The following is a 27047-nucleotide window of genomic DNA, read 5'->3' as shown; positions in this document are numbered from 1 at the left end:
AAGGTCCAACAGAAGACCGGAAAAGCGTCGCGTTTGGCTCGTTATAAAAGCAGACGATCATTGGGACAAACGATCACAGTTCACTTGCAACGTTTTCGCGAACATATCCAATCGATCAACGCACTCAACTGTGACCATGAAGGTGAGTTGATTCGAGAATTGGCCAACATTTGGTTGATATTGATAAGTTATAATTTTTTTCTATTCTTCCTTCCAGGGATTCATCGCAATCGCTGTGTTGGCTCTGGCCACCGTCTCTCAGGGATCGTATCTGCCAGCGGTGCAGTCAGTCCTTCCGTACGCCTACAGCTCTGGACTCCATGGTCTGGGTGCTTATGATGGTCTGGGCCATTACTCGTCGCTCGGTGGACTGGGTTACTCGTCCGTGCTGGATCATGGCCTCTCCTACCCGTACTCGGCCGCTCTTCCGTACTCTGGCTACAACAACGGTCTGTATGGAGGATACTACGGTGGCAAGTACGCTTCGACTGTGGTCCAGGCCAACGTGAACACGCTGAAGACGGTCAGCCCGCTGGGTCTGTATGGCGGATACTACGGTGCCAAGTACGCCCCAACTGTGGTCCAGGCCAACGTGAACACTCTGAAGACGGTCAGCCCGCTGGGTCTGTATGGAGGATACGGTGTGGAGCACGGATACGGACTCGGTCACGGATACGGCTACGGATACAACAACTACCTCCCAGTCCAGGGTCATGCTGCGAAGTACGTTGCTGCCAACCCGGGAGCCGTCCATGTGGCCCCTCTGCCAGGCCATCTGGTCAACCAGAAGTCGATTGTGGCGTAAATGACTGTGATCTCGATCAAATGTATGTGAAATTGTAAATAAATGGAATATTTAACTCAAAATATGATTGGTCTTCTACATTATCCTAAATTTTAAGTTTCCAATGCTTTCTGATGTTTGACAAACCAATTAATTTTAAATCCAACAAAATTTTACTATTTTTTTTAACACAAGTGTTAGCTCATTAAGTATATAAAACAAATCATTATTTCACTTTGAAACATGTTCAAGTTTATTTCGTTTATGTTCTAGGCTCGACTGGATTTTGTACATGGATAATAAATTATGTTTACAGAGTTCCTGGTGCAGCTTCAAGGTTCAGGGACTGCTGGTTGACGGCATGTCCGGCCAGAGGAGCCTCGTGGACGGCGCCACGGTTGGCAGCGACATAGCGAGCCTCCTTCTGGGCGACAACAGCCACGGCGGGCTGGGCGACGACGGTGGCAGCAGGAGCTACGGCCACTGGAGCAGCTTCCACTACATCCGAATCAGCGTAGAACGATGGCGCGGAGTAGGCGACTGGAGCTACTGAGGCGACACGGGTATACGAGACGGCTGGGACGGCATGGGAGACGGCTTGCGCAGCATAGGAGTAGGACGGAGCGGCATAGGAGTAAGCGGGAGCGGCGTACGCGAGAGGGGCCGAAACCACGTACTTCGGAGCCACATTCTGCTGGACGACAGTCGTCTGAGGAGCAGAGTACACCACCGGAGCCGGAATGAGGCCGCACTCAGCGACGACGGCCAGAGCCACCATGACTACAGCTGCGATGCACTGATAAGAAAAATAACCACAATACAGGAGCGTTTACTTGAGGACACTTGATGGTAATGAGAAAGCCTTTGAATTACCTTCATGATTGCTGGTTAGGGGTTTGATTTGGATGCTGGTATGCGATCGAGTCGAAGATCGTTCTGATTCTGATTGATACGAGTACAGAGACGCCTTTTATACCAGTAGAAGGAAACACAAACATGAAAGTAGTTTCCAAAGTACAACAAAAAATGCATTCCCCAAAATCGCCTAAAACAACCATACCATCCCTTCCAAAGCACACAACGAACGGTCGAACAAAGAGAACGGGAAACTAACGCTCGCTCAAACAGAATGGCGATCAGTTTGGGTTAACATTCACACGTCATGCATCGGAGCCGGTTTATTAAAACAATATTATCTACATTTACAACACGTATTTGGCAACGGGAGCAGTCGACAGATACTTGTTGTATCCCAGACCGTATCCTCCATAGTTCCACAGTCCATTATCGACGACTTTGGTGGCGACGACGGGAGCGACCAGCTTGTTGTATCCCAGACCGTATCCGCTGACCAGCTTGTTGTATCCCAGACCGTATCCGCTGACCAGCTTGTTGTATCCCAGACCGTATCCGCTGCTCAGCACTGGAGCGACCAGCTTGTTGTATCCCAGATCGTAGCTGTTATCAACGACCTTGGTGGCCAGCACTGGAGCAACCGACGGGTATTCGACCACTTTCTTCACGGCCGGATAGGAACCGTAGAACGATGATGGGTAGGAGTACTTGTCCACCGCTGCTGGGAGACCGTACGACGAGCCATAGATCACCTTCGACACCGGAAGTCCATAGCCGTAGCCGTGCTGGTAGGACAGGACATCATCGTATGGCAGGTAGGACGCCTCCGAGGCAGCGACGAACGCCACAGCCATGATTGCAATGAAGAACTGGAATGAGATAGAAGAATTGGATGAAGATGGTTGTTTGTATAGAGATTTCCGACGAAGCTTACCTTCATTTTGATTGGATTGGTTGGATGTGTTGTGCTGATAGAAGAGCTGTACGAATACTGATACCAAAAACACAATCGAACGCATCTTTTATAGCGCCTCCTACCGGAAGTTCAAAACGAAAGGAAAACTCCGTCGTCAAGGTCCAACAGAAGGCCGGAAAAGCGTCGCGTTTGGCTCGTTATAAAAGCAGACGATCATTGGGACAAACGATCACAGTTCACTTGCAACGTTTTCGCGAACATATCCAATCGATCAACGCACTCAACTGTGACCATGAAGGTGAGTTGATTCGAGAATTGGCCAACATTTGGTTGATACTGATAAGTTACCACTGATTGCATTCTTCCAGGGCTTCATCGCGATCGCTGTGTTGGCTCTGGCCACCATCTCCCAGGGATCATATCTGCCAGCGGTGCAGTCAGTCCTTCCGTACGCCTACAGCTCTGGACTCCATGGTCTGGGAGCCTATGATGGTCTGGGCCATTACTCGTCGCTCGGTGAACTGGGATACTCATCCGTGCTGGATCATGGTCTCTCCTACCCGTACTCGGCCGCTCTTCCGTACTCTGTCTACAACAACGGTCTGTATGGAGGATACTACGGTGGCAAGTACGCTCCGACTGTGGTCCAGGCCAATGTGAACACTCTGGAAACGGTCAGCCCGCTGGGTCTGTATAGAGGATACTACGGTGCCAAGTACGCCCCAACTGTGGTCCAGGCCAACGTGAACACTCTGAAGACGGTCAGCCCGCTGGGTCTGTATGGAGGATACGGTGTGGAGCACGGATACGGTCTCGGTCACGGATACGGCTACGGATACAACAACTACCTCCCAGTCCAGGGTCATGCTGCGAAGTACGTTGCTGCCAACCCGGGAGCCGTCCATGTGGCCCCTCTGCCAGGCCATCTGGTCAACCAGAAGTCGATTGTGGCGTAAATGACTGTGATCTCGATCAAATGTATGTGAAATTGTAAATAAATGGAAGATCCTAATCAAAACTTGTCTGCCCATGTAATTCCGTCAATTCAATCTGTTCAATTCAAACAGTAGACGGTTTGGAGTTATTGACTCATTACTTTGAATACGGAATCGAATTACGAATCAAACCTGACTTCAGCTCCTACCATCCGGACGAATATGAACGAATCCAAACGAATCGTGACAAAGCTGGTTAATTTGAGAAAATTCCAATTGAATATGAATGCTTTTCTTTATACCAAAATGAGTTTGAATTCATGTTCAAAAGATGAAATTAAAGTGAGGCTGACTTTACAGGAGGAAAAAGATATGTGCAGTGGTCAGCCGTGCCGATCCGTGGACTTACTGTGACAGTAATGCTACCACCGGCCGACGTCAATGGGGACGATAGTATGTCACGTGAGTTAAGATCCTAGAAGGATAAGAATAATTATAAGGTCCGACGGTAAAGGTCCGCAATATTCAATATTTATCTAAAAGACTATAGCAAGTAAAAGCAAAAAAAAACCGTTTAGATCACCCATACTCGTTTAAACTAATTCGAAACAGCAAGAATCATCTTTATTCATACAGATCATCAATATTCGTCTGAGTTCACCGGAACCGGATTAGATTTTTCCGGAACAGAAATTCGGTTTTTATTCAAAGTAGTATGTGGATGTTCGGACAGTGGTGGATTTCGAGTGTTGGAGGCTTTAAATGGTGAAGCCCACTTTACATTAGGAGAGAGAGGAGGGGTAATGGCATCTGGTTTGGATTTGTAAAAGATTAGTTGAATTTCGTTTCTGTCGAGGGAATGTTAAGGGTTCATCGGTCACGGGAACCCAACAATACATCGTCCCCGGGGCCCACTCGCTAATACAATGCCGTACCCTGCCAGCTGTTATACATGCTGGGCTGCAGATTCACGAATCCATCAAATCGCTGGAGTTCCAAGCGACCCTCTAGTCTGCCCACCGTTACATCATCTACTGTGTTCAGAGTAAGTGTTTTCTGCATTAAAATAATACAATACGACGAAATTTAAAAACTCAACGAATTTTGATTAAGATTCTCCCTTTATTTACAATTCCACATACATTTGATCGAGATCACAGTCATTTACGCCACAATCGACTTCTGGTTGACCAGATGGCCTGGCAGAGGGGCCACATGGACGGCTCCCGGGTTGGCAGCAACGTACTTCGCAGCATGACCCTGGACTGGGAGGTAGTTGTTGTATCCGTAGCCGTATCCGTGACCGAGTCCGTATCCGTGCTCCACACCGTATCCTCCATACAGACCCAGCGGGCTGACCGTCTTCAGAGTGTTCACGTTGGCCTGGACCACCGTTGGTGCGTACTTGGCACCGTAGTATCCTCCATACAGACCGTTGTTGTAGCCAGAGTACGGAAGAGCGGCCGAGTACGGGTAGGAGAGGCCATGATCCAGCACGGACGAGTATCCCAGTTCACCAAGCGACGAGTAATGACCCAGACCATCATAAGCACCCAGACCATGGAGTCCAGAGCTGTAGGCGTACGGAAGGACTGACTGCACCGCTGGCAGATACGATCCCTTGGAGACGGTGGCCAGAGCCAACACAGCGAACGCGATGAATACCTGGAGGAATGCAATCAGTGATAACTTATCAATATCAACCAAATGTTGGCCAATTCTCGATTCAACTTACCTTCATGGTCACAGTTGAGTGCGTTGATCGATTGGATATGTTCGCGAAAACGTTGCAAGTGAACTGTGATCGTTTGTCCCAATGATCGTCTGCTTTTATAACGAGCCAAACGCGACGCTTTTCCGGCCTTCTGTTGGACCTTGACGACGGAGTTTTCCTTACGTTTTGAACTTCCGGTAGGAGGCGCTATAAAAAATGCGTTCGATTGTGTTTTTGGTATCAGTATTCGTACAGCTCTTCTATCAGCACAACACATCCAACCAATCCAATCAAAATGAAGGTAAGCTTCGTCGGAAATCTCTATACAAACAACCATCTTCATCCAATTCTTCTATCTCATTCCAGTTCTTCATTGCAATCATGGCTGTGGCGTTCGTCGCTGCCTCGGAGGCGTCCTACCTGCCATACGATGATGTCCTGTCCTACCAGCACGGCTACGGCTATGGACTTCCGGTGTCGAAGGTGGTCTATGGCTCGTCGTACGGTCTCCCAGCAGCGGTGGACAAGTACTCCTACCCATCATCGTTCTACGGTTCCTATCCGGCCGTGAAGAAAGTGGTCGAATACCCGTCGGTTGCTCCAGTGCTGGCCACCAAGGTCGTTGATAACAGCTACGATCTGGGATACAACAAGCTGGTCGCTCCAGTCCTGAGCAGCGGATACGGTCTGGGATACAACAAGCTGGTCAGCGGATACGGTCTGGGATACAACAAGCTGGTCAGCGGATACGGTCTGGGATACAACAAGCTGGTCGCTCCCGTCGTCGCCACCAAAGTCGTCGATAATGGACTGTGGAACTATGGAGGATACGGTCTGGGATACAACAAGTATCTGTCGACTGCTCCCGTTGCCAAATACGTGTTGTAAATGTAGATAATATTGTTTTAATAAACCGGCTCCGATGCATGACGTGTGAATGTTAACCCAAGCTGATCGCCATTCTGTTTGATCGAGCGTTAGTTTCCCGTTCTCTTTGTTCGATCGTTCGTTGTGTGCTTTGGAAGGGATGGTATGGTTGTTTTGGGAGATTTTGGGGAATGCATTTTTTGTTGTACTTTGGAAAGTACATTCATGTTTGTGTTTCCTTCTACTGGTATAAAAGGCGTCTCTGTACTCGTATCAATCAGAATCAGAACGATCTTCGACTCGATCGCATACCAGCATCCAACTCAAACATCCATCCAGCAATCATGAAGGTAATTCAGAGGCTTTCTCATTTCCATCAAATGTCATCAAGTAAACTCTCCTGTATTGTGGTTATTTTTCTTGTCAGTGCATCGCAGCTGTAGTCATGGTGGCTCTGGCCGTCGTCGCTGAGTGCGGCCTTATTCCGGCTCCGGTGGTGTACTCTGCTCCCCAGACGACTGTCGTCCAGCAGAATGTGGCTCCGAAGTACGTGGTTCCGGCCCCTCTCGCGTACGCCGCTCCCGCTTACTCCTATGCCGCTCCGGCCTACTCCTATGCTGCGCAATCCGTCTCCCATGCCGTCCCAGCCGTCTCGTATACCCGTGTCGCCTCAGTAGCTCCAGTCGCCTACTCCGCGCCATCGTTCTACGCTGATTCGGATGTAGTGGAAGCTGCTCCAGTGGCCGTAGCTCCTGCTGCCACCGTCGTCGCCCAGCCCGCCGTGGCTGTTGTCGCCCAGAAGGAGGCTCGCTATGTCGCTGCCAACCGTGGCGCCGTCCACGAGGCTCCTCTAGCCGGACATGCCGTCAACCAGCAGTCCCTGAACCTTGAAGCTGCACCAGGAACTCTGTAAACATAATTTATTATCCATGTACAAAATCCAGTCGAGCCTAGAACATAAACGAAATAAACTTGAAAATGTCACAAAGTGTAATAATGTTTGAAATGACTTTAAAATTTTGTTGTATAATGAGATGAGGGACATGTAGGAAAAGAACTAATGTTGGATGAATTAGAACAAAGACATTAGGTTTTTGTGGTTTATATGTGCTGAGTCAATTTGACTTTGAAAAGTTTCAGGAAAATGTAGAAGACAACAAGTATTTTGGATAAGAATCTCCCTTTATTTACAATTTCACATACATTTGATCGAGATAACAGTCATTTACGCCACAATCGACTTCTGGTTGACCAGATGGCCTGGCAGAGGGGCCACATGGACGGCTCCCGGGTTGGCAGCAACGTACTTCGCAGCATGACCCTGGACTGGGAGGTAGTTGTTGTATCCGTAGCCGTATCCGTGACCGAGTCCGTATCCGTGCTCCACACCGTATCCTCCATACAGACCCAGCGGGCTGACCGTCTTCAGAGTGTTCACGTTGGCCTGGACCACAGTTGGGGCGTACTTGGCGCCATAGTATCCGCCATATAGACCCAGTGGACTGACTGTCTTCAGAGTGTTCACGTTGGCCTGGACCACAGTCGGAGCGTACTTGCCACCGTAGTATCCTCCATACAGACCGTTGTTGTAGCCAGAGTACGGAAGAGCGGCCGAGTACGGGTAGGAGAGACCATGATCCAGCACGGATGAGTATCCCAGTTCACCGAGCGACGAGTAATGGCCCAGACCATCATAGGCACCCACGCCATGGAGTCCAGAGCTGTAGGCGTACGGAAGGACTGACTGCACCGCTGGCAGATATGATCCCTGGGAGACGGTGGCCAGAGCCAACACAGCGATCGCGATGAAGCCCTTAAGATGAAGAATTAAGACATTGTCTTGTAGTTTTAATTTCCTCAAATGATATGTTTCAATATACCTTCATTGTTGTTTTGTTTGTACGATGTGTTTGGCCTACGTGCTGGAACTGATCAGTTTTCTAGAATTGTATCACTTTTTATATCTGCTGCTGATTTATCCATTTTGCTGCTGCTATTGGGAACCTTCTTGGTTGTTAAAAGAAATTTAACCTTGTGTCCATCATTTGTAGAGAATCCGGACTATTGCTTTTCGAAAATGTACCAAATTGCAATCGGGTGTAGCATTTGGTCATGGATCATTTCACAGCGTTTAGTCACGGTTGACGGGGATTGAAAAGCTTCAGGATGCGCGTGTTTTTAATTGGACAGCAATAAGGCGCGTTGAAGAAAAATGTTCAAGTCTGAACTAATCAGCCGTTTAGATTTTAGTATATAACGTGTGCATCAAAATCAGTAACGGCAGTTGAAACCAACCATTTGTTGAGCAAACAAGTAGACAGTCAATCGTTAATTGTATTAGTTATATCATGAAGGTTTGTTTGAAAATCAATACGGTACAAGGCACACTAATAAAATATATTTAATAAAATCCAGGGATTCATCGCGATCGCTGTGTTGGCTCTGGCCACCGTCTCCCAAGGATCATATCAGCCAGCGGTGCAGTCAGTCCTTCCGTACGCCTACAGCTCGGGACTCCATGGCGTGGGTGCCTATGATGGTCTGGGCCATTACTCGTCACTCGGTGGACTGGGATACTCGTCCGTGCTGGATCATGGCCTTTCCTACCCGTACTCGGCCGCTCTTCCGTACTCTGGCTACAACAACGGTCTGTATGGAGGATACTATGGCGCCAAGTACGCTCCGACTGTGGTCCAGGCCAACGTGAACACTCTGAAGACGGTCAGCCCTGTGGGTCTGTATGGAGGATACGGTGTGGAGCACGGATACGGTCTCGGTCACGGATACGGCTACAGATACAACAACTACCTCCCAGTTCAGGGTCATGCTGCGAAGTACGTTGCTGCCAACCCGGGAGCCGTCCATGTGGCTCAGGACAACGTGAACACTCTGAAGACGGTCAGTCCGCTCGGTCTGTATGGCGGATACTATGGCGCCAAGTACGCTCCGACTGTGGTCCAGGCCAACGTGAACACATTGAAGACGTTCAACCCACTGGGTTTGTATGGAGGATACGGTGTGGAGCATGGATACGGACTTGGTCACGGATACGGCTACGGATACAACAACTACCTCCCCGTCCAGGGTCATGCTGCGAAGTACGTTGCTGCCAACCCGGGAGCTGTTCATGTCGCGCCTCTTCCAGGTCATGTCGTTAATCAAAAATCGATCGTTGCATAAACTTTAAAATAAACGCTGCCAACTTGTACACACCTTTTACATCTATGTCTTCTATTCTTATTAGTTTGATTTCCAAAGTGTGAGTTTTTGAGAAAAATTGAACCAGTAGAAACCGGTTACATGTAGATTGAAATGCGGAAAATATGGCCATTAGGAGATTGAACTGATTTCGCTCAATGAAACCAATATTTTTCTGTATGTTGTTATATTATTACGAATCGGGCTTGAACAATTCAATCAAATTACTTTCGATAAAATCGTTTTAGATGTATTAGAATAACTTCTTTTGAATGGTAAATATCATAGAGAACCTGTTCTAAATTAATGAGCGATAATAACAAACTTGATACATTTAGAAAAAAAATAGGATAACAATTATTCGCTTGATGTGTTGTGGCCCTTTTTACTGAAGCTGTCTTGCATCAGATGGTTAACACGAAGCAGGAAATTATGGCAAACCGTCACAAAGAGAGGCACACCATGAAAACGGTGCAAAAGAAAGATCATGCTAACCACAAAACCGCGACCTGCCCGAGCAACGACGCGACCACGACCTTGAGATTGTTATTGTGTGATCGATTTATTTAAGCGTGACTCTATTCGTTCTATGTCTCCTTTTTCTTCCTTTAGCTCCTTTCTTAAATGGTCACTCCAAGCGGCCCTTGCTTTACGCAGCTTTAATTGATACACCTTTGTTGTGTGCTAGTGCTAGAACAGTCCACCGTAGGAGACACCCGAACACCAAAAAGGCGTCTTCCTAGCAGGGGTACGATCATGCGATGTGGGTATGTGCGATCGAGAATGCGAAAGATCGACCACGCCCCACCATGCTACACCCGTGGACCATTGTTCCCTTCGTCTCTACGATGGTATTGACCGGTTCTAGCACTTACTTTCCGGTGTGTCTTGGGGGCTCGTTGATCGATTGTGAGCGATCTTTAGCAACACCTCGATCGGGTGATTGGCGAGTGGAAAATGATGCTATATTAAAAGCGAACGGCGGGGACGCTTTTGTAATCCAATTAGTTGTGGCAACGCGCACCAGCTTAATTGCTACGTTTTTCGGAGGTTCGTGGTGGAAGCGTCGTGTGCGAGGAGTTGGAGAAGGAACGATTAAGTAATTTGACTATGCTTTGGGATGAAATGGGATGATGCAATAAATTCAAAGTGTTTTCATAGGCTGTCAAGTTGACGATTTTGTGGGTTGATTGTTGTGCCAAGTGTAAAGTACGTTGTAAAGTTGGACAGTCTAATGTATAGCAAAAATAGCGTGAAGTTTACTACATCTGCTGGACTCCAGAGTAAAATTTTAAGTCGTTTTATAGCTTTTGGTAGATTCCCTGGCTATAGAGGATTTACAAAATAATTACTGAAACCAAGTATTCTAATTTATTTGAAGATGATGTTTGTGCTTATTTCTACATAACAACCCAAGTTTGGTATTTTGTTATTTTTACAAGAAGAGATCACTTGATCGCTAATAGATGAATCATAGTCTAGTTAGACATCTTGGAAAAAACACCATTTCAGCTTGTTTCACAACACCAGATCTTCAATATATGCCTCAATGTGTCATCAAATGTAAAAAAAACCTTTGCCCCAGCATATAATCCTTGCAACAATCCAATCTATTTAAAACCATTCTCAAAATCAAACATATTACAGCATTGAGTTGAATATTTACAGAGTTCCAGGTGCTGGCTCAACGTTGAACGACTTCTGGTTGACGGCATGTCCAACCAGAGGAGCCTTGTGGACGGCACCACGGGTAGCCGCAACGTAGGTAGCTTCCTTCTGCACCTGAGCGTACACAGCCGGGACAGCCTGGACGTAGTTGGTGTGACCGTACGCATAGGCAGCCGGTGCAGCAGCGTAAGCAACTGGAGCAGGGACAACCGAGCTATGGGCAGCGTAAGAGATCGGAGCAGCGGCATAGGTGGCGACTGGGGCGGCATAGGTAGCGACCGGGGCAACGCTGGAGTGGCTGGCGTAGGAAATGGCCGGAGCAACGCTGGCGTGGCTGGCGTACGAGATGGCAGGGGCAGCGTAAGCGGTGACGTACTTGGGCGCAACGTTCTGCTGGACCACAGTCGTGGCTGGGACGCTGTACACCGACGGGACGGCGTTGTAGTAGTTGGCCTGAGCGCTGGCGACCAGAGCGACCATGACTACAGCTGCGATGCACTGTGGCAGTGAAAAAGAGGATGGGAGTTAAAGACATATCCTTCAGGATAGCCAAGGATGTGCACCACTTACCTTCATGATGCTTGTTTTGGGTTTGTTGGTTATTCCGTTTGGAAGATGTGATTTGTTCGGAGAACGGTTTTGATGTGACATCGACTAGCGTAAACGGCAGTATTTATATGAGACGCGTCGCGCTAATACACGCTTTGGCGTTAGCTTGATCGATTTGCCGAAAAGTACGAAAGCATGAGAGAACAAAAAAACTTCACCCCACTCGCCCGTCTTAGATACCGCCCACTTCTCCTCTCCTTTTCCGCTACCAGTGAAAGGAAAAGTCTGCAAGAAGGATTGCTATAACAAGCAAAGAAACTACGAAATGAGGATTACTACGCTCCATGCCGCGTTCTGGTCGATTAAGCAGATGCTGTTTCTATTTCTTGTGCCAATGGTAACATTTCATTCTTCTTTCTTCAAATCTTGGAAACCTGCACATGCTTGGGGAGTTGGCATCAAACATGACCACTTCCTGAAGACCACACCACCACCTTCCACACGGATCGGATCGGGGAATCGCAGCGAAAAGGGAATGTAATACGAAACCGGTACAACCTGTACTAGTTTTCGGTTACCATGAGTGGCATGCTAAAACGTTATTATATGTACGTTTAAGAACAACGAGAACAACAACAAAAAAAGACGCTGATTGACCAACGAAATTAAAAGTAAAGCAACCGTAACACATTCGCGCCGCCGGGACGGACTGGACTGGCGTCGGCGAAGAATTTAATCACGTCCCGCCGGCAATACCTGGCGGCATTTGATATCTTGAAATGTGTCTAGGTTTGAAGGGAGGAAGGCGCTAGAGAAGCTGGTAGGATGTTGGTAGTGTTTGCAATGTACCTGGCATTTGCCAAAAACGAAAACATTGCTTTGTGTTAGGGCGTTCCTAAAACCGGAATTCGAGAAGATTCCTGTTTGCGGGAGGCTTGTTTTGGTCGTTGGATAGGAGTTACATGTCATGCTGTAGTATTATGAGCAGCAGCGTTATCTAATCGAATTCATTAGCCAATTTATTAGGTGTATGTAATGAGGCCTTGAATAAACATTTTTGAATAATATTTTGGTTCAGGTGCAATGGAATGGTAGAAGTTAAATTGGTTATTATCATCTGAAAGAAAACTAATTTATGATTTGAACTGAAGTTACATTGAATAATTACTGGTGCGTGAACAACCGTTGAATAAGGAAATATTTATAAGTACATTCAATTCCATTCACAGCGATGGAATTTATTTGCAATGTTTATGAAGGAAAGGGTAATTGTAAATGCAATTATAAATTATAATTTAAATAACTCTTTATAACACTAAAAAAGTTACGACACAATGGCTTTTTCTTTTTCATCTCATACAATGAACACAAATTTGTGAAAAAAGTCATTGACTTTAAAAAGAGTCTTTTTTAGTCACAACCTAATCGGTCTTGTCGGTTTCGTAAATCCAAGGTATGGCATGAGGTCCAACCACGCTCATGTTTAAAAAAAACCGACGCATACAACATTAGATCAACTGAGCGTTCCCAATATAAAAAATAATTATTGTAATATGCATCAATTACAAGATTCGTATAGAGCCAGTAGAAGGACATACAATGAAGGGGAGTGCCACTTTATCGTCGTGCTAGTAGTAAGCTCTATCACGATCACGATCAAGTTCATTAGTCATGGAGGATTTGTGGTAGGAAATTAAGTTTGAGAGACGCTGTCATAACATCTACATGATTTGTTTGCGTGATGCTCCAGTGATCCTGCAGGATGTTATCTCTGCATCGCATCGTCTTTATTCTTGTTCTTCTATGGCAAATATGTTTTCGAATAGACGCTATAAGAGGATCAGTAGGGTCTTATTTGTATGTTAATTCCAGTGGTTTTGACAGCTTAAAGAGATTGTTGGATAGTAGAAATAGCAAAAGATGAGAGAGATGTAATGGATATTTCAGTGCAATAACCTCAACATTTGTTTCTTTCAGTATATACTTCCAAAAATCCTGGTAAAGTTATTGAAAACCGCTAGTTACAATATCACAACGAGCTTTTATTTGCAGCATTCAACGGTTAACCGGTTGCCTTTTTATAAAACATTTTTACAGAGTTCCGGGTGCGGGTTCCAGGTTCAGCGACTGCTGGTTGACGACATGTCCGGGCAGGGGGGCCTCATGCACCGCACCACGGTTGGCGGCCAGATAGCGAGCCTCCTTCTGGGCAACGACGGCCACGGCCGGCTGGTAAGTGTACGGTGCGGCGTAGGCAACTGGAGCAGCGGCAACGGTAGCGACCGGGGCCTGGTAAGCGTAGTTCCACGGGGATACAATTCTGCCGTAAGAATTATCCTGTACCCAGCTACCGACCGAAACCGGCGCCAAATGCTGCAGCGCTGCTCCATTGCCCCAGTAGGTGACGGACGATCCCTGGACGGCAACGGCAACGGCCATCATGACTACAGCTGCGATGCACTGTTCGGTGGAGAAATGTATAAGAAGATTCGTTGTAAGTCCTCGTTGCACTCACTGCAGACGCACTCTCGATCGTACTTACCTTCATGATTGTTGAATTTTGGTTTGCTTGCGTTGCGTTGGCTGCTGCTTGACTGCTCAGATGGTTCTGATACAGTTTCCCCACAGCTCCTTTGCTTTTTATAAGACTGACTCTATTCTGTAGCTCAATCAACCGCGATCGTACGGTGGTGTACGACCCGTATGGCCAATGACCTCGAGAGGCGAACGAGCGACCGCGCTCACGCACACGATCTATACCGTTCTTTAAGTGCGATGATTGTTTCTCCCTCTAAAGTCGATCGCCGCAGGCATGAGTACGTAAAAGTCGTAACCTATCAGCCGGAACCAACCCACCTGTAGAGGGTTACAATTGAACAAGCGACGGTAAAAATGTCAACCACTTTACGTGCACATTTGATGGTGAAGGTGGAGGTGAAGTGAAATATGAAACGGATGATGAACGCACAGCTGCATTTGGTGTAATCGGGTGCGGGGTTATATCCGTGATGGTCAAATCTCTCCTATTTCCTCTAAAGAAAGCAATGTTTTAGAGACAATTGCCTTGACAAATATCGACGTTAACTTTATGACTATCGTACGAATCCTAGTTTAGTAAGAAGTTAACGAGCGTGTCTCGTAGTACAGTGGAGATTTGCATGAAGATGTTAATCCGATCCACTTGGTATGTGAAATACTAGTTCTGTGAAAATAGTTCTTGATTCAAAACAATTAATAACATACGCTAATTCCCTAACCAACACCCATAGTGGATCAATATTCAGAATGAAGACTTTATAAACTGGCTAGGTCTTTATGATCCAGTTGCAAATAATAAAAAATACCTTTGCCGATGCTTTCGAAAAATCAGAAGCATTCGATAAAAACCAATATATCAAAATTGCAATTTGGAGCATTTAGATTTGCTTGTTGTATGAAAAACTGCATACGAAGTACGTTATGAGAAAATCGTTAAAATTAGTCCATTGTATGTTGCGTTTCCGAAATCCTCAATTACGTTACGATTGGCTGGATCTCCCTACTATATCAACCATAAGACGCACATTTTAACTTTAATATATTTGTACAATTCTTTTTTTTTCTTTTCTGGTATAAGCAAATTCAACTAAAACAAAACTATGCATACAAGCCTCAAGCAAGTATTTCTTTTCATTTGTAAGTAATAATGTTTCAACTAATACCGATAAACTTTATCTTTTATCTATGGTCGAAGCGCTGAGAAGTTTGGACTTCAGGTCTTGGATAAACATTCCGTTTATATGTCGAATTGATTGGAGCAGCATAGTAGACTAATAGTATATTTCAACAGCTTCCTCTTGTCTTCAGTGAAATAAGTGAATGCCAAAATAGTCGAGAAAATTTGCATAAATTCTCATTGTTCTGATATACTCCAGTTATCAGAGATGTTGCGAAAACATACCATACTAAAATATTCTATCCACTAGAGCATAAGTCAAAAGGAAAACAGCACAATATTATAATGAATTACAGCTACTGAACTACAAAAAGCTACCTAACAATTGCTGAGAAAAAGAATTCGGCTCATTTTCAGGAAGTTTTTAACCACTTTGAAAGCTTCGTGATACGACCTGCATCAAAAGATTGCAATGAAATACCTTTAAGGCTGTTCATTCCTAGACAAAGCCCAAATAGATCCGCATTAGATAAGGCACTTCACATCGCCGACCAACATCTAGATCACAATGACACGATCGTTATCGGAACATCCGTTTTGTTACCCATACGAACGACTCCATCCAACTAGGGGCGCCCCAATTATCGAAAGTCATTCCCACATCCTGGTGTTAAAAAAAAGTTGTGGCTAGCTCCAATCATACCATTCGAAAGTGTTGCTCCAAAAATTCGGAGTGTGTTTTAGGCATGTACGATAACTGAAAGGAATGCGCAATACGCACACGCAGCTTCGGTTGACTGGCAAATCCGTTCACTGCGAAACAAATGAGAAGGAAAAGCGCACGGACAAAGGAGACAGCAAGTACCGCACACACCCGAGTATACGATAGGACGCCGTCCCCTCCCAGGGTGGGGATGTATGGTTGCGTTTTTTTTTGGGAGATCTGTGTACAGGGACACCGTTTTGAAATGTAGAATGTGAACGATTGGTTCTAGTGGTGAAGCTGGTATAAAAGCGCGTGCCGGGTGTCCTGTCAGTATCAAACGTTGGTTGAGTTCAGGTTGGTTCAGAAGCAACCTTCAAGTTTTAAACACACAAACCACCTCCCCAAAACACCACAAACTATAAACATGAAGGTAAGAAAGAACGATGAAGAGTCGTGTCAAAGAGCTGGTTGCTAATTTAGTGTTCTTTCGTTGTTCCAGTGCATCATTGTTGCAGTCATTGTCGCTCTGGCCGTCGCCGCCGAAGGATACGGGATCTCGTCATACGCCGTTCCGCTGGCCTACTCTGTCCCGCAGACCACGGTCGTTCAGCAGAACGTTGCCCCGAAGTACGTCGTGTCGGGATACGCCGCTCCGTATGTAGCCTCCCCGTACGTGGCCGCCGCCCATAGCTATGCCGTGCCGGCGGCTGTGTCCTATGCCAGCACCGCTGTCCATGCCGTCCCAGCGGTGGCGTATGCTGCCCCGCAAGCTACCGTGTACGCTGCTCCGGTCCAGCAGGAGGCTCGCTATGTCGCTGCCAACCGTGGCGCCGTTCATGAGGCTCCCCTGGCCGGACATGCCGTCAACCAGCAGTCGCTGAACCTTGCCCCCGCTCCCGGTACTCTGTAAATTGGGTTGTTTCGAACAAAGCTGTAGCCCTGTCTGTTTCTACCTCAATAAATGAGTTTTAAATATTAAATCACAAGTTGTTATGCTTCCTTGAAAACTAATTGTACCCTGTGTGCCATGACATTGCACTTTGCTGATTTCTACCCAACACGCGTCGTCGTCTTAGCGGGACCAATTGATCAGCTGTAAATTTGTGAATGGGCTGGGCGTCGGTTTTGATTTGTTATGTCAACAAGCACCATACAAGCGCTTTGAAGGACGCCCGCGTCTTTAGCAAGCTTATACGCACCGTACATTCCAGTTGTGGCGCACGCGCTCGAAAGAATTGTACAAAATAGACCGCCCAGTCGTGCAGCTGACGGTTGACGTTCCGAATAGTAGCTCCACCTTTGGAGGGCTATAATTATAGTGAACTGCAATTCTTCGTCTCGTCACCGCAACGTCGAAAAGCAACGGATTTGTAAGGGAATTAAACCGGTTCCCAAGTCGACACCATTGGCATTGATCTTGAAATTTGGAACTCTCGGTCGTTGGAGTGTGCGTAACGGTGCGTAACGTGATACATACACCCGATGGTGGCGAAGGTATGCTGACCCTCAAAACCCTTCCGGTTGTAACGGAATCGGGCCAAAACTCGTTTGCACTTTTGGGGCTTGCGGAGAATAGGCGAATATGGACACAAACGGAGGTGTGTTTGTAGAAAGATGTTTTGAAGGAAAAGTAACAACGTTAAAAATTAGTGCTAAAAATATGATACTATAATTTGTAGAAATTTGTAACAAGTTATCAATAACGAAATTGGAAAGAACAAATTAAAGAGCTAGCATAGATTTACAATAATTACTACCTTGCAGCAAGTCGTTACTGTACGGACCAAAAATGCAAAACTATTGAAATTCATCTCTTCAAAAATATTAAGCTTAAGAATTACTACTGCATACGCCGTGATAAAAAAAAAGAAATTAAATAAAAAGTATTGTTTATAATACAACATTAATAATCTACGCAAAAATGTTTCATTGCTTTTAACAGCCTTGCATGAAGATATTTATATACAACGAAAGAACATATGTTTCACTTCAATTTACAATTCGAGTATCAAACTTTACGCAACAATCGACTTCTGGTTGACCAGATGGCCTGGCAGAGGGGCCACATGGACGGCTCCCGGGTTGGCAGCAACGTACTTCGCAGCATGACCCTGGACTGGGAGGTAGTTGTTGTATCCGTAGCCGTATCCGTGACCGAGTCCGTATCCGTGCTCCACACCGTATTCTCCATACAGACCCAGCGGGCTGACCGTCTTCAGAGTGTTCACGTTGGCCTGGACCACAGTCGGAGCGTACTTGGCACCGTAGTATCCTCCATACAGACCGTTGTTGTAGACAGAGTACGGAAGAGCGGCCGAGTACGGGTAGGAAAGGCCATGATCCAGTACCGATGAGTATCCCAGTCCACCGAGCGACGAGTAATGACCCAGACCATCATAGGCACCCAGACCGTGGAGTCCAGAGCTGTAGGCGTACGGAAGGACTGACTGCACCGCTGGCAGATACGATCCCTGGGAGACGGTGGCCAGAACCAACACAGCGATCGCGATGAAGCCCTGGAAGAATGCAATCAGTGATAACTTATCAATATCAACCAAATGTTGGCTAATTCTCGATTCAACTTACCTTCATGGTCTCAGTTGAGTGCGTTGGTCGATTGGATATGATCGCGAAAACGTTGCAAGTGAACTGTGATCGTTTGTCCCTATGATCGTCTGCTTTTATAACGAGCCAAACGCGACGCTTTTCCGGCCTTCTGTTGGACCTTGACGACTGAGTTTTCCTTTCGATCCTTTCCGGTAGGAGGCGCTATATAAGATGCGTTTGATTGTTGTTTTGGTATCAGTATTCGTACAGCTCTTCTATCACCATAACATCCAACCAATCCAATCAAAATGAAGGTAAGCTTCGTCGGAAATCTCGATAAAAATAACCATCTTCATCCAATTCTTCTATCTCATTCCAGTTCTTCATTGCAATCATGGCTGTGGCGCTCGTCGCTGCCTCGGAGGCGTCCTACCTGCCATACGATGATGTCCTGTCCTACCAGCACGGCTACGGCTATGGACTTCCGGTGTCGAAGGTGGTCTATGGCTCGTCGTACGGTCTCCCAGCAGCGGTGGACAAGTACTCCTACCCATCATCGTTGTACGGTTCCTATCCGGCCGTGAAGAAAGTGGTCGAATACCCGTCGGTTGCTCCAGTGCTGGCCACCAAGGTCGTTGATAACAGCTACGATCTGGGATACAACAAGCTGGTCGCTCCAGTTCTGAGCAGCGGATACGGTCTGGGATACAACAAGCTGGTCAGCGGATACGGTCTGGGATACAACAAGCTGGTCGCTCCCGTCGTCGCCACCAAAGTCGTCGATAATGGACTGTGGAACTATGGAGGATACGGTCTGGGATACAACAAGTATCTGTCGACTGCTCCCGTTGCCAAATACGTGTTGTAAATGTAGATAATATTGTTTTAATAAACCGGCTCCGATGCATGACGTGTGAATGTTAACCCAAGCTGATCGCCATTCTGTTTGAGCGAGCGTTAGTTTCCCGTTCTCTTTGTTCGATCGTTCGTTGTGTGCTTTGGAAGGGATGGTATGGTTGTTTTGGGAGATTTTGGGGAATGCATTTTTTGTTGTACTTTGGAAACTACATTCATGTTTGAGTTTCCTTCTACTGGTATAAAAGGCGTCTCTGTACACGTATCAATCAGAATCAGAACGATCTTCGACTCGATCGCATACCAGCATCCAACTCAAATCCCTAACCAGCAATCATGAAGGTAATTCAAAGGCTTTCTCATCTCCATCAAATGTCCTCAAGTAAACGTTTCTGTATTCTGGTTCTTTTTCTTATCAGTGCATCGCAGCTGTAGTCATGGTGGCTCTGGCCGTCGTCGCTGAGTGCGGCCTTATTCCGGCTCCGGTGGTGTACTCTGCTCCCCAGACGACTGTCGTCCAGCAGAATGTGGCTCCGAAGTACGTGGTTCCGGCCCCTCTCGCGTATGCCGCTCCCGCTTACTCCTATGCCGCTCCGGCCTACTCCTATGCTGCGCAATCCGTCTCCCATGCCGTCCCAGCCGTCTCGTATACCCGTGTCGCCTCAGTAGCTCCAGTCGCCTACTCCGCGCCATCGTTCTACGCTGATTCGGATGTAGTGGAAGCTGCTCCAGTGGCCGTAGCTCCTGCTGCCACCGTCGTCGCCCAGCCCGCCGTGGCTGTTGTCGCCCAGAAGGAGGCTCGCTATGTCGCTGCCAACCGTGGTGCCGTCCATGAGGCTCCTCTAGCCGGACATGCCGTCAACCAGCAGTCCCTGAACCTTGAAGCTGCACCAGGAACTCTGTAAACATAATTTATCATCCATGTACAAAATCCAGTCGAGCCTAGAACATAAACGAAATAAACTTGAAAATGTCACAAAGTGTAATAATGTTTGAAATGATTTTAAAATTTTGTTGTATAATGAGATGAGGGACATGTAGGAAAAGAACTGATGTTGGATGAATTAGAACAAAGACATTAGGTTTGTGTGGTTTATATGTGCTGAGTCAATTTGACTTTGAAAAGTTTCAGGAAAATGTAGAATACAACAAGTCATTTGGATAAGAATCTCCCTTTATTTACAATTTCATACATATTTAATCCGCATCACAGTCATTTACGCCACAATCGACTTCTGGTTGACCAGATGACCTGGCAGAGGGGCCACATGGACGGCTCCCGGGTTGGCAGCAACGTACTTCGCAGCATGACCCTGGACTGGGAGGTAGTTGTTGTATCCGTAGCCGTATCCGTGACCGAGACCGTATCCGTGCTCCACACCGTATCCTCCATACAGACCCAGTGGGCTGACCGTCTTCAGAGTGTTCACGTTGGCCTGGACCACAGTCGGGGCGTACTTGGCACCGTAGTATCCTCCATACAGACCGTTGTTGTAGACAGAGTACGGAAGAGCGGTCGAGTACGGGTAGGAGAGGCCATGATCCAGCACGGATGAGTATCCCAGTCCACCGAGAGACGAGTAATGGCCCAGACCATCATAGGCTCCCAGGCCATGAAGTTCAGAGCTGTAGGCGTACGGAAGGACTGACTGCACCGCTGGCAGATATGATCCTTGGGAGACGGTGGCCAGAGCCAACACAGCGATCGCGATGAAGCCCTTTACGAAATAAAATATTATTTTTTTTTCACATATTTTGTTGAAATGTCTATTGGTAGATTACCTTCATTTGTGTTTTTGTGTTAGCTTTTGTGCACGTTAGGAGAAGTCAGTCAGCTCTGAGTGTGGTTTGTCTTCAGTGAACGGTTTTATATGATTTTTGTCTCAAGGCATTTGATCGTTTTTGTCATTGACAGTTTAAAAAAGCAATCCTCATTTAACATTCTATTTTAGAAAATGGTGAGGACACACCTCATAAAATTTTACGATTGTCCAACGAACGGCCTGTGGAAAAAAAATCGAAGAAAAGACATAACAAACGCTTTCGCATTGTACCGCGAATGGACACCAAGACAAAATCAAAATCGAAGAAGAATAGACTCAGAAACATATGTATAGATCATTTGAAACCAAAAACCTTTCAACTGAAATCGATTATGACCTCCAAGCTATGGTAGTGCAATCATTTCACTAAATTTGTCAATGCCAAATTAACGAGCAGAAAAGTTTCCATGAAAATCATATTTAAGCTATTGTCCTACATGGGAAAATTTAGTTCAGTCAGCGAGCTTAACCTAAACACAACTCTAATAATCATCCTCCACACAAACAACATGAAGGTAAGATAAACAAATAATAAGTTATGCTAATTCAAATAAATCAAAAACAATTTTACCCCTTCAGGGATTCATCGCGTTCGCTGTGTTGGCTCTGGCCACCGTCTCCCAAGGATCTTATCTGCCAGCGGTGCAGTCGGTCCTTCCGTACGCCTACAGCTCTGGACTCCATGGTCTGGGTGCCTATGATGGTCTGGGTCATTACTCGTCGCTCGGTGGACTGGGTTACTCGTCCGTGCTGGATCATGGCCTCTCCTACCCGTACTCGGCCGCTCTTCCGTACTCTGTCTACAACAACGGTCTGTATGGAGGATACTATGGCGCCAAGTACGCTCCGACTGTAGTCCAGGCCAACGTGAACACGCTGAAAACGGTCAGCCCGCTGGGTCTGTATGGAGGATACGGTGTGGAGCACGGATACGGACTCGGTCACGGATACGGCTACGGATACAACAACTACCTCCCAGTCCAGGGTCATGCTGCGAAGTACGTTGCTGCCAACCCGGGAGCCGTCCATGTGGCCCCTCTGCCAGGTCATCTGGTCAACCAGAAGTCGATTGTGGCGTAAATGATTGTGATCCGGATTAAATATGTATGAAATTGTAAATAAAGGGAGATTCTTATCCAAAATACTTGTTGTCTTCTACATTTTCCTGAAACTTTTCAAAGTCAAATTGACTCAGCACATATAAACCACACAAACCTAATGTCTTTGTTCTAATTCATCCAACATCAGTTCTTTTCCTACATGTCCCTCATCTCATTATACAACAAAATTTTAAAATCATTTCAAACATTATTACACTTTGTGACATTTTCAAGTTTATTTCGTTTATGTTCTAGGCTCGACTGGATTTTGTACATGGATAATAAATTATGTTTACAAAGTTCCTGGTGCAGCTTCAAGGTTCAGGGACTGCTGGTTGACAGCATGTCCGGCTAGAGGAGCCTCATGGACGGCGCCACGGTTGGCAGCGACATAGCGAGCCTCCTTCTGGGCGACAACAGCCACGGCGGGCTGAGCTACGACGGTGGCAGCAGGAGCTACGGCCACTGGAGCAGCTTCCACTACATCCGAATCAGCGTAGAACGATGGCGCGGAGTAGGCGACTGGAGCTACTGAGGCGACACGGGCATACGAGACGGCTGGGACGGCATGGGAGACGGTTTGCGCAGCATAGGAGTAGGCCGGAGCGGCATAGGAGTAAGCGGGAGCGGCGTACGCGAGAGGGGCCGGAACCACGTACTTCGGAGCCACATTCTGCTGGACGACAGTCGTCTGGGGAGCAGAGTACACCACCGGAGCCGGAATGAGGCCGCACTCAGCGACGACGGCCAGAGCCACCATGACTACAGCTGCGATGCACTGACAAGAAAAAGAACCAGAATACAGAAACGTTTACTTGAGGACATTTGATGGAGATGAGAAAGCCTTTGAATTACCTTCATGATTGCTGGTTAGGGATTTGAGTTGGATGCTGGTATGCGATCGAGTCGAAGATCGTTCTGATTCTGATTGATACGAGTACAGAGACGCCTTTTATACCAGTAGAAGGAAACACAAACATGAAAGTAGTTTCCAAAGTACAACAAAAAATGTATTCCCCAAAATCTCCCAAAACAACCATACCATCCCTTCCAAAGCACACAACGAACGATCGAACAAAGAGAACGGGAAACTAACGCTCGCTCAAACAGAATGGCGATCAGCTTGGGTTAACATTCACACGTCATGCATCGGAGCCGGTTTATTAAAACAATATTATCTACATTTACAACACGTATTTGGCAACGGGAGCAGTCGACAGATACTTGTTGTATCCCAGACCGTATCCTCCATAGTTCCACAGTCCATTATCGACGACTTTGGTGGCGACGACGGGAGCGACCAGCTTGTTGTATCCCAGACCGTATCCGCTGACCAGCTTGTTGTATCCCAGACCGTATCCGCTGCTCAGAACTGGAGCGACCAGCTTGTTGTATCCCAGATCGTAGCTGTTATCAACGACCTTGGTGGCCAGCACTGGAGCAACCGACGGGTATTCGACCACTTTCTTCACGGCCGGATAGGAACCGTACAACGATGATGGGTAGGAGTACTTGTCCACCGCTGCTGGGAGACCGTACGACGAGCCATAGACCACCTTCGACACCGGAAGTCCATAGCCGTAGCCGTGCTGGTAGGACAGGACATCATCGTATGGCAGGTAGGATGCCTCCGAGGCAGCGATGAACGCCACAGCCATGATTGCAATGAAGAACTGCAATGAGATAGAAGAATTGGATGTAGATTGTTGTTTGTATCGAGATTTCCGACGAAGCTTACCTTCATTTTGAGAGGATTGGTTGGATGTGTTGTGCTGATAGAAGAACTGTACGAACACTGATACCAAAAACACAATCGAACGCATCTTTTATAGCGCCTTCTACCGGAAGTCCAAAACGAAAGGAAAACTCCGTCGTCAAGGTCTGACAAAAGGTCGGAAAAGCGTCGCGTTTGACTCGTTATAAAAGCAGACGATCATTGGGACAAACGATCACAGTTCACTTGCAACGTTTTCGCGATCATATCCAATCGACCAACGCACTCAACTGTGACCATGAAGGTAAGTTGAATCGAGAATCGGCCAACATTTGGTTGATACTGATAAGTCATCATTGGTTCTATTCTTCCTTCCAGGGCTTCATCGCGATCGCTGTGTTGGCTCTGGCCACCGTCTCTCAGGGATCGTATCTGCCAGCGGTGCAGTCAGTCCTTCCGTATGCCTACAGCTCTGGACTCCATGGTCTGGGTGCCTATGATGGTCTGGGCCATTACTCGTCGCTCGGTGGACTGGGATACTCGTCCGTGCTGGACCATGGCCTCTCCTACCCGTACTCGGCCGCTCTTCCGTACTCTGTCTACAACAACGGTCTGTATGGAGGATACTACGGTGTCAAGTACGCCCCAACGGTGGTCCAGGCCAACGTGAACACTCTGAAGACGGTCAGCCCGCTGGGTCTGTATGGAGGATACGGTGTGTAGCACGGATACGGACTCGGTCACGGATACGGCTACGGATACAACAACTACCTCCCAGTCCAGGGTCATGCTGCGAAGTACGTTGCTGCCAACCCGGGAGCCGTCCATGTGGCCCCTCTGCCAGGTCATCTAGTGAACCAGAAGTCGATTGTCGCTTAAAGGATTAGGATTGAGATGGATTTGTGTGTAAATAAATTATATATTTTTGCAATGGTTAATTTGTTTCGTTCTTAATAGATTTTGTTCATAATGGGGATTCGTTCGAATATTGTATTTGATAGATAATTGATGATATTTTGTTTTTATCTTTTTTATGTTTTGTTGTCTAATATTTGATAGGTGTACTGTTTTTTTTGCTGAGTTGGATATAGGTTTTCTTTTCACATCTTGAAATAGTGCTTACCTGAAAGATATGCTCACAAAAAAGGAGAATAAAAGCTCCAAAGCATGAACGGTATGCACGTTACCGTTCTGTCGATCAATACATTAATCTTACCAATGTTCGTAGTACGCTACAACCGTCAATTTGTTCCTTTTCTTTCCTCCACCACCCTCTTGCACCGGATTGCTGGAATAGAGTAGCAAATCTGTCCCTGCACCACACATTGCACATCGACCATCAATATCACAAAGTGGTGCCTCTGCCCTCGGTTCGGGTGCAGTACGAGCGATTACCTCGAATGGGTGTGGGTATGTTTTACGTCAAGTGCCCTTGCGTCTCCCCCTCTCGACCGCTCCCGGCAGGGGGATGCAGTGGTTGCGGCTGTCGTTGATTGATTACCATTTATCAACGGTAACGCCACGGTACGAGCAGGGCACGCTGGGCCAGCTGGCGGCAAAAGGTTTATGCAAATGAAAGTGCAATCCCTTCCGTTCTTACTGTCTCGTGTGTCTTTGCGAAATCGATCGATTGCGAGGGTTCTTTTTTTCTTGTCTTCTGTTTCGTTACCATTTCTCGAGCATCTCTAGCAAACCGAGCGGATTAACTTTGCAGGAAGCAGAAAAGTCCAAACTCTATCTCGGCTAATGAGTAAGGTGTGCAGGATTAAGACTTCAATGCCGTTGACAGCCTCGCTGACGGTGCATTAAGCTGTCGTGTACTTGAAAGGGGAAGGGAAGGGGGATAGGTCGAGTGCGTCAAATTAGAATGATTACTTTAATGTGTGTCCGTTGGATGATGAGTGTACTTTGTTGGAGTTCGTTTGAGTGAGATGATATTGTAATGATATGATTTAAAATCAGCTGCAATTATTCGCGTGACTGTGATGTGATTGGCTTGATTGGGCTACAGTGGTTATACTCCAGCAGAGGGCTCGGAAAAATATTCTTCTTTTGAGTTCAATGTCACCGTACAGCGTGGAGTATGATTGACAAGATCGAGAGATGAAATTAAAGTCAAACGCAAATTTACTTCGAACAAATTAACATTTTTATGTCAAATGGATCTTTCACAGCAAATACTTAGCAACTGGGGCCACACCAGCAAGATGATGGTTGTAGTGTCCATATCCATACCCGTGTCCGTACACGCCGTAGGCAGCGGGAAGGCCCCAATGGTTCGCAAGACTACCGGCCGCATGGTTCTCCTGCACGACGGTCGTCTTCACCGGTCCGTAGGCTCCGTAAAGCGATGCGTACGGCGCGTACAGATGTGCTCCATGCAGGGGAGCCGCTGGCAGGCTGGCCGCATTTTCCTGCACGACCGTCGGCCCATGGGCGCCCCAGTAGCTGTACGTACCGGAGGGGTTGCCATAGTAGTAGCCAGCATACGGTGCGGCATAGGCTGGCGCAGCGTGCGCGAACGGCGCATAGTGATCGTCGTAGTAGGCACCGGTATCGTGGACGGTGTGCGGCGCGTGTGCGAGCTCGGTGTACGGTGCGCCGATGTATCCGGCCTCGATCATACCCACAGCAGCCATTAAGGCAACAGCAGTAGCAGCAAACGACTGAAAACGGGGAAGTGAGTTTAGAATTTCTTGAAGAGCTCTTGGGGACTTCACTTCAAGATTTCGCTTTCGAACGATCGCTTACCTTCATGGTGATCTGATTTGCTGGAGTGTTTGTCTCGCGAAGGTTCTTCAGGTACTGCAGCAGTCGGTTTACGTTCCGACTCAACCATTGCGCGTGGTTTTATAAAGCCAACATCGGGAGTCAACCTTCACACGGTAACGCACGGCAATGCAATAACCAGCGCTTGGCCGGTGATGCTGTGCGCGTTCAGGTGGCAAACCACCGGGAGTCAATTATTTCCGTACTGCGCCTAGAACAATGTGCATTCTAGGTGCACCTGCCGCACAACCACACAGTGGGAGAAAGCTACAATTAGTATCCCAGCGCTGCAAACTCGGACTGAAAGATGGCGGGCGGGTTTTGCTCACCTTTGCTGAACTCTAATTGATTGATAACGGCTTGGGTGATGGAATGGGGTTTGTTTTGTGTGA

General features: G+C 47.0%; 20 protein-coding genes across 23 annotated transcripts; 10 read left to right on the top strand and 10 right to left on the bottom strand.

Moving 5' to 3' along the window:
* Window positions 1-14: 14 nt before the first annotated feature.
* On the top strand, window positions 15-860 carry LOC121595332 (prisilkin-39-like). The gene is made up of 2 exons (XM_041919243.1): window positions 15-142; window positions 218-860. Exons 1-2 carry the CDS (start codon window positions 137-139, stop codon window positions 803-805), a joined length of 594 nt encoding a protein of 197 aa, XP_041775177.1. The 5' UTR covers window positions 15-136; the 3' UTR covers window positions 806-860.
* Window positions 861-1013: 153 nt separating this feature from the next.
* On the bottom strand, window positions 1014-1744 carry LOC121595347 (cuticle protein 16.5-like). The gene is made up of 2 exons (XM_041919261.1): window positions 1658-1744; window positions 1014-1580 (listed from the first exon to the last, which is right to left on the bottom strand). The coding sequence occupies exons 1-2, from the start codon at window positions 1661-1663 to the stop codon at window positions 1095-1097; spliced, it is 492 nt and encodes a 163-aa protein (XP_041775195.1). The 5' UTR covers window positions 1664-1744; the 3' UTR covers window positions 1014-1094.
* A 186-nt stretch (window positions 1745-1930) lies between these two features.
* LOC121595334 lies at window positions 1931-2647 on the bottom strand. Of its 2 annotated transcripts, XM_041919246.1 has the most exons (3): window positions 2574-2647; window positions 2170-2508; window positions 1931-2136 (listed from the first exon to the last, which is right to left on the bottom strand). In XM_041919246.1, the coding sequence occupies exons 1-3, from the start codon at window positions 2577-2579 to the stop codon at window positions 1987-1989; spliced, it is 495 nt and encodes a 164-aa protein (XP_041775180.1). In that variant the 5' UTR covers window positions 2580-2647; the 3' UTR covers window positions 1931-1986. The 2 variants fall into 2 exon arrangements, with proteins under 2 accessions (XP_041775180.1, XP_041775179.1); XM_041919245.1 differs by having other exon boundaries at window positions 1931-2508; window positions 2574-2645.
* Window positions 2648-2739: 92 nt separating this feature from the next.
* On the top strand, window positions 2740-3567 carry LOC121595329. The gene is made up of 2 exons (XM_041919241.1): window positions 2740-2853; window positions 2924-3567. The coding sequence occupies exons 1-2, from the start codon at window positions 2848-2850 to the stop codon at window positions 3509-3511; spliced, it is 594 nt and encodes a 197-aa protein (XP_041775175.1). The 5' UTR covers window positions 2740-2847; the 3' UTR covers window positions 3512-3567.
* A 1031-nt stretch (window positions 3568-4598) lies between these two features.
* Window positions 4599-5361, bottom strand: LOC121595338 (glycine-rich protein-like). The gene is made up of 2 exons (XM_041919251.1): window positions 5226-5361; window positions 4599-5155 (listed from the first exon to the last, which is right to left on the bottom strand). The coding sequence occupies exons 1-2, from the start codon at window positions 5229-5231 to the stop codon at window positions 4655-4657; spliced, it is 507 nt and encodes a 168-aa protein (XP_041775185.1). The 5' UTR covers window positions 5232-5361; the 3' UTR covers window positions 4599-4654.
* A 63-nt stretch (window positions 5362-5424) lies between these two features.
* On the top strand, window positions 5425-6148 carry LOC121595335. Of its 2 annotated transcripts, XM_041919248.1 has the most exons (3): window positions 5425-5505; window positions 5571-5909; window positions 5943-6148. In XM_041919248.1, the coding sequence occupies exons 1-3, from the start codon at window positions 5500-5502 to the stop codon at window positions 6090-6092; spliced, it is 495 nt and encodes a 164-aa protein (XP_041775182.1). In that variant the 5' UTR covers window positions 5425-5499; the 3' UTR covers window positions 6093-6148. The 2 variants fall into 2 exon arrangements, with proteins under 2 accessions (XP_041775182.1, XP_041775181.1); XM_041919247.1 differs by having other exon boundaries at window positions 5571-6148.
* A 203-nt stretch (window positions 6149-6351) lies between these two features.
* Window positions 6352-7081, top strand: LOC121595345 (cuticle protein 16.5-like). The gene is made up of 2 exons (XM_041919260.1): window positions 6352-6421; window positions 6499-7081. The coding sequence occupies exons 1-2, from the start codon at window positions 6416-6418 to the stop codon at window positions 6982-6984; spliced, it is 492 nt and encodes a 163-aa protein (XP_041775194.1). The 5' UTR covers window positions 6352-6415; the 3' UTR covers window positions 6985-7081.
* A 144-nt stretch (window positions 7082-7225) lies between these two features.
* LOC121595331 (prisilkin-39-like) lies at window positions 7226-8031 on the bottom strand. The gene is made up of 2 exons (XM_041919242.1): window positions 7952-8031; window positions 7226-7884 (listed from the first exon to the last, which is right to left on the bottom strand). The coding sequence occupies exons 1-2, from the start codon at window positions 7955-7957 to the stop codon at window positions 7297-7299; spliced, it is 594 nt and encodes a 197-aa protein (XP_041775176.1). The 5' UTR covers window positions 7958-8031; the 3' UTR covers window positions 7226-7296.
* A 318-nt stretch (window positions 8032-8349) lies between these two features.
* LOC121595327 (shematrin-like protein 1) lies at window positions 8350-9280 on the top strand. The gene is made up of 2 exons (XM_041919239.1): window positions 8350-8425; window positions 8487-9280. The coding sequence occupies exons 1-2, from the start codon at window positions 8420-8422 to the stop codon at window positions 9249-9251; spliced, it is 771 nt and encodes a 256-aa protein (XP_041775173.1). The 5' UTR covers window positions 8350-8419; the 3' UTR covers window positions 9252-9280.
* A 1578-nt stretch (window positions 9281-10858) lies between these two features.
* On the bottom strand, window positions 10859-11617 carry LOC121595333 (cuticle protein 16.5-like). The gene is made up of 2 exons (XM_041919244.1): window positions 11508-11617; window positions 10859-11435 (listed from the first exon to the last, which is right to left on the bottom strand). Exons 1-2 carry the CDS (start codon window positions 11586-11588, stop codon window positions 10932-10934), a joined length of 585 nt encoding a protein of 194 aa, XP_041775178.1. The 5' UTR covers window positions 11589-11617; the 3' UTR covers window positions 10859-10931.
* Window positions 11618-13507: 1890 nt separating this feature from the next.
* On the bottom strand, window positions 13508-14133 carry LOC121595353 (adult cuticle protein 1-like). Its single transcript, XM_041919267.1, has 2 exons — window positions 14029-14133; window positions 13508-13946 (listed from the first exon to the last, which is right to left on the bottom strand). The coding sequence occupies exons 1-2, from the start codon at window positions 14032-14034 to the stop codon at window positions 13578-13580; spliced, it is 375 nt and encodes a 124-aa protein (XP_041775201.1). The 5' UTR covers window positions 14035-14133; the 3' UTR covers window positions 13508-13577.
* Window positions 14134-16160: 2027 nt separating this feature from the next.
* LOC121595348 (adult cuticle protein 1-like) lies at window positions 16161-16827 on the top strand. Its single transcript, XM_041919262.1, has 2 exons — window positions 16161-16277; window positions 16347-16827. Exons 1-2 carry the CDS (start codon window positions 16272-16274, stop codon window positions 16755-16757), a joined length of 417 nt encoding a protein of 138 aa, XP_041775196.1. The 5' UTR covers window positions 16161-16271; the 3' UTR covers window positions 16758-16827.
* Window positions 16828-17771: 944 nt separating this feature from the next.
* On the bottom strand, window positions 17772-21103 carry LOC121595337 (glycine-rich protein-like). 2 transcript variants are annotated; one of them, XM_041919250.1, is made up of 3 exons: window positions 21032-21103; window positions 20502-20967; window positions 17772-17897 (listed from the first exon to the last, which is right to left on the bottom strand). In XM_041919250.1, the coding sequence occupies exons 1-3, from the start codon at window positions 21035-21037 to the stop codon at window positions 17863-17865; spliced, it is 507 nt and encodes a 168-aa protein (XP_041775184.1). In that variant the 5' UTR covers window positions 21038-21103; the 3' UTR covers window positions 17772-17862. The 2 variants fall into 2 exon arrangements, with proteins under 2 accessions (XP_041775184.1, XP_041775183.1); XM_041919249.1 differs by lacking the exons at window positions 20502-20967; window positions 21032-21103 and adding an exon at window positions 18434-18548 and having other exon boundaries at window positions 17772-18363.
* LOC121595342 lies at window positions 18628-19318 on the top strand. Its single transcript, XM_041919257.1, has 2 exons — window positions 18628-18708; window positions 18774-19318. The coding sequence occupies exons 1-2, from the start codon at window positions 18703-18705 to the stop codon at window positions 19260-19262; spliced, it is 495 nt and encodes a 164-aa protein (XP_041775191.1). The 5' UTR covers window positions 18628-18702; the 3' UTR covers window positions 19263-19318.
* Window positions 19483-20235, top strand: LOC121595343 (cuticle protein 16.5-like). Its single transcript, XM_041919258.1, has 2 exons — window positions 19483-19591; window positions 19669-20235. The coding sequence occupies exons 1-2, from the start codon at window positions 19586-19588 to the stop codon at window positions 20152-20154; spliced, it is 492 nt and encodes a 163-aa protein (XP_041775192.1). The 5' UTR covers window positions 19483-19585; the 3' UTR covers window positions 20155-20235.
* Window positions 21104-21527: 424 nt separating the features above from the next.
* Window positions 21528-22227, top strand: LOC121595339 (glycine-rich protein-like). Its single transcript, XM_041919252.1, has 2 exons — window positions 21528-21587; window positions 21652-22227. Exons 1-2 carry the CDS (start codon window positions 21582-21584, stop codon window positions 22150-22152), a joined length of 507 nt encoding a protein of 168 aa, XP_041775186.1. The 5' UTR covers window positions 21528-21581; the 3' UTR covers window positions 22153-22227.
* Window positions 22228-22383: 156 nt separating this feature from the next.
* LOC121595344 (cuticle protein 16.5-like) lies at window positions 22384-23129 on the bottom strand. The gene is made up of 2 exons (XM_041919259.1): window positions 23028-23129; window positions 22384-22950 (listed from the first exon to the last, which is right to left on the bottom strand). Exons 1-2 carry the CDS (start codon window positions 23031-23033, stop codon window positions 22465-22467), a joined length of 492 nt encoding a protein of 163 aa, XP_041775193.1. The 5' UTR covers window positions 23034-23129; the 3' UTR covers window positions 22384-22464.
* Window positions 23130-23300: 171 nt separating this feature from the next.
* LOC121595340 lies at window positions 23301-23993 on the bottom strand. The gene is made up of 2 exons (XM_041919254.1): window positions 23911-23993; window positions 23301-23845 (listed from the first exon to the last, which is right to left on the bottom strand). The coding sequence occupies exons 1-2, from the start codon at window positions 23914-23916 to the stop codon at window positions 23357-23359; spliced, it is 495 nt and encodes a 164-aa protein (XP_041775188.1). The 5' UTR covers window positions 23917-23993; the 3' UTR covers window positions 23301-23356.
* A 92-nt stretch (window positions 23994-24085) lies between these two features.
* On the top strand, window positions 24086-24822 carry LOC121595355. The gene is made up of 2 exons (XM_041919268.1): window positions 24086-24190; window positions 24265-24822. The coding sequence occupies exons 1-2, from the start codon at window positions 24185-24187 to the stop codon at window positions 24607-24609; spliced, it is 351 nt and encodes a 116-aa protein (XP_041775202.1). The 5' UTR covers window positions 24086-24184; the 3' UTR covers window positions 24610-24822.
* A 1196-nt stretch (window positions 24823-26018) lies between these two features.
* LOC121597272 lies at window positions 26019-26766 on the bottom strand. The gene is made up of 2 exons (XM_041922910.1): window positions 26638-26766; window positions 26019-26552 (listed from the first exon to the last, which is right to left on the bottom strand). Exons 1-2 carry the CDS (start codon window positions 26641-26643, stop codon window positions 26055-26057), a joined length of 504 nt encoding a protein of 167 aa, XP_041778844.1. The 5' UTR covers window positions 26644-26766; the 3' UTR covers window positions 26019-26054.
* Between the last annotated feature and the right edge of the window lie 281 nt (window positions 26767-27047).

Source organism: Anopheles merus, chromosome 3R, assembly GCF_017562075.2.
Source record: "Anopheles merus strain MAF chromosome 3R, AmerM5.1, whole genome shotgun sequence".
In the NCBI taxonomy this organism is placed as follows: domain Eukaryota; kingdom Metazoa; phylum Arthropoda; class Insecta; order Diptera; family Culicidae; genus Anopheles; species Anopheles merus.
Note: the sequence above shows the minus strand (reverse complement) of the source record. Positions and strands in the feature narration are given on the sequence as shown.

Excerpts from the sequence above, each read along its gene's own strand:
- LOC121595337 (XM_041919250.1), bottom strand. Across the intron at positions 17,898-20,501 it reads CCATGTGGCCCCTCTGCCAG|GCCATCTGGTCAACCAGAAG; the intron begins GTCATCTGGTCA and ends CCCCTCTGCCAG.
- LOC121595333 (XM_041919244.1), bottom strand. The coding sequence starts at position 11,588 with ATGTCACATCAAAACCGTTCTCCGAACAAATCACATCTTCCAAACGGA. Across the intron at positions 11,436-11,507 it reads CCAAAACAAGCATCATGAAG|TGCATCGCAGCTGTAGTCAT; the intron begins GTAAGTGGTGCA and ends TCACTGCCACAG.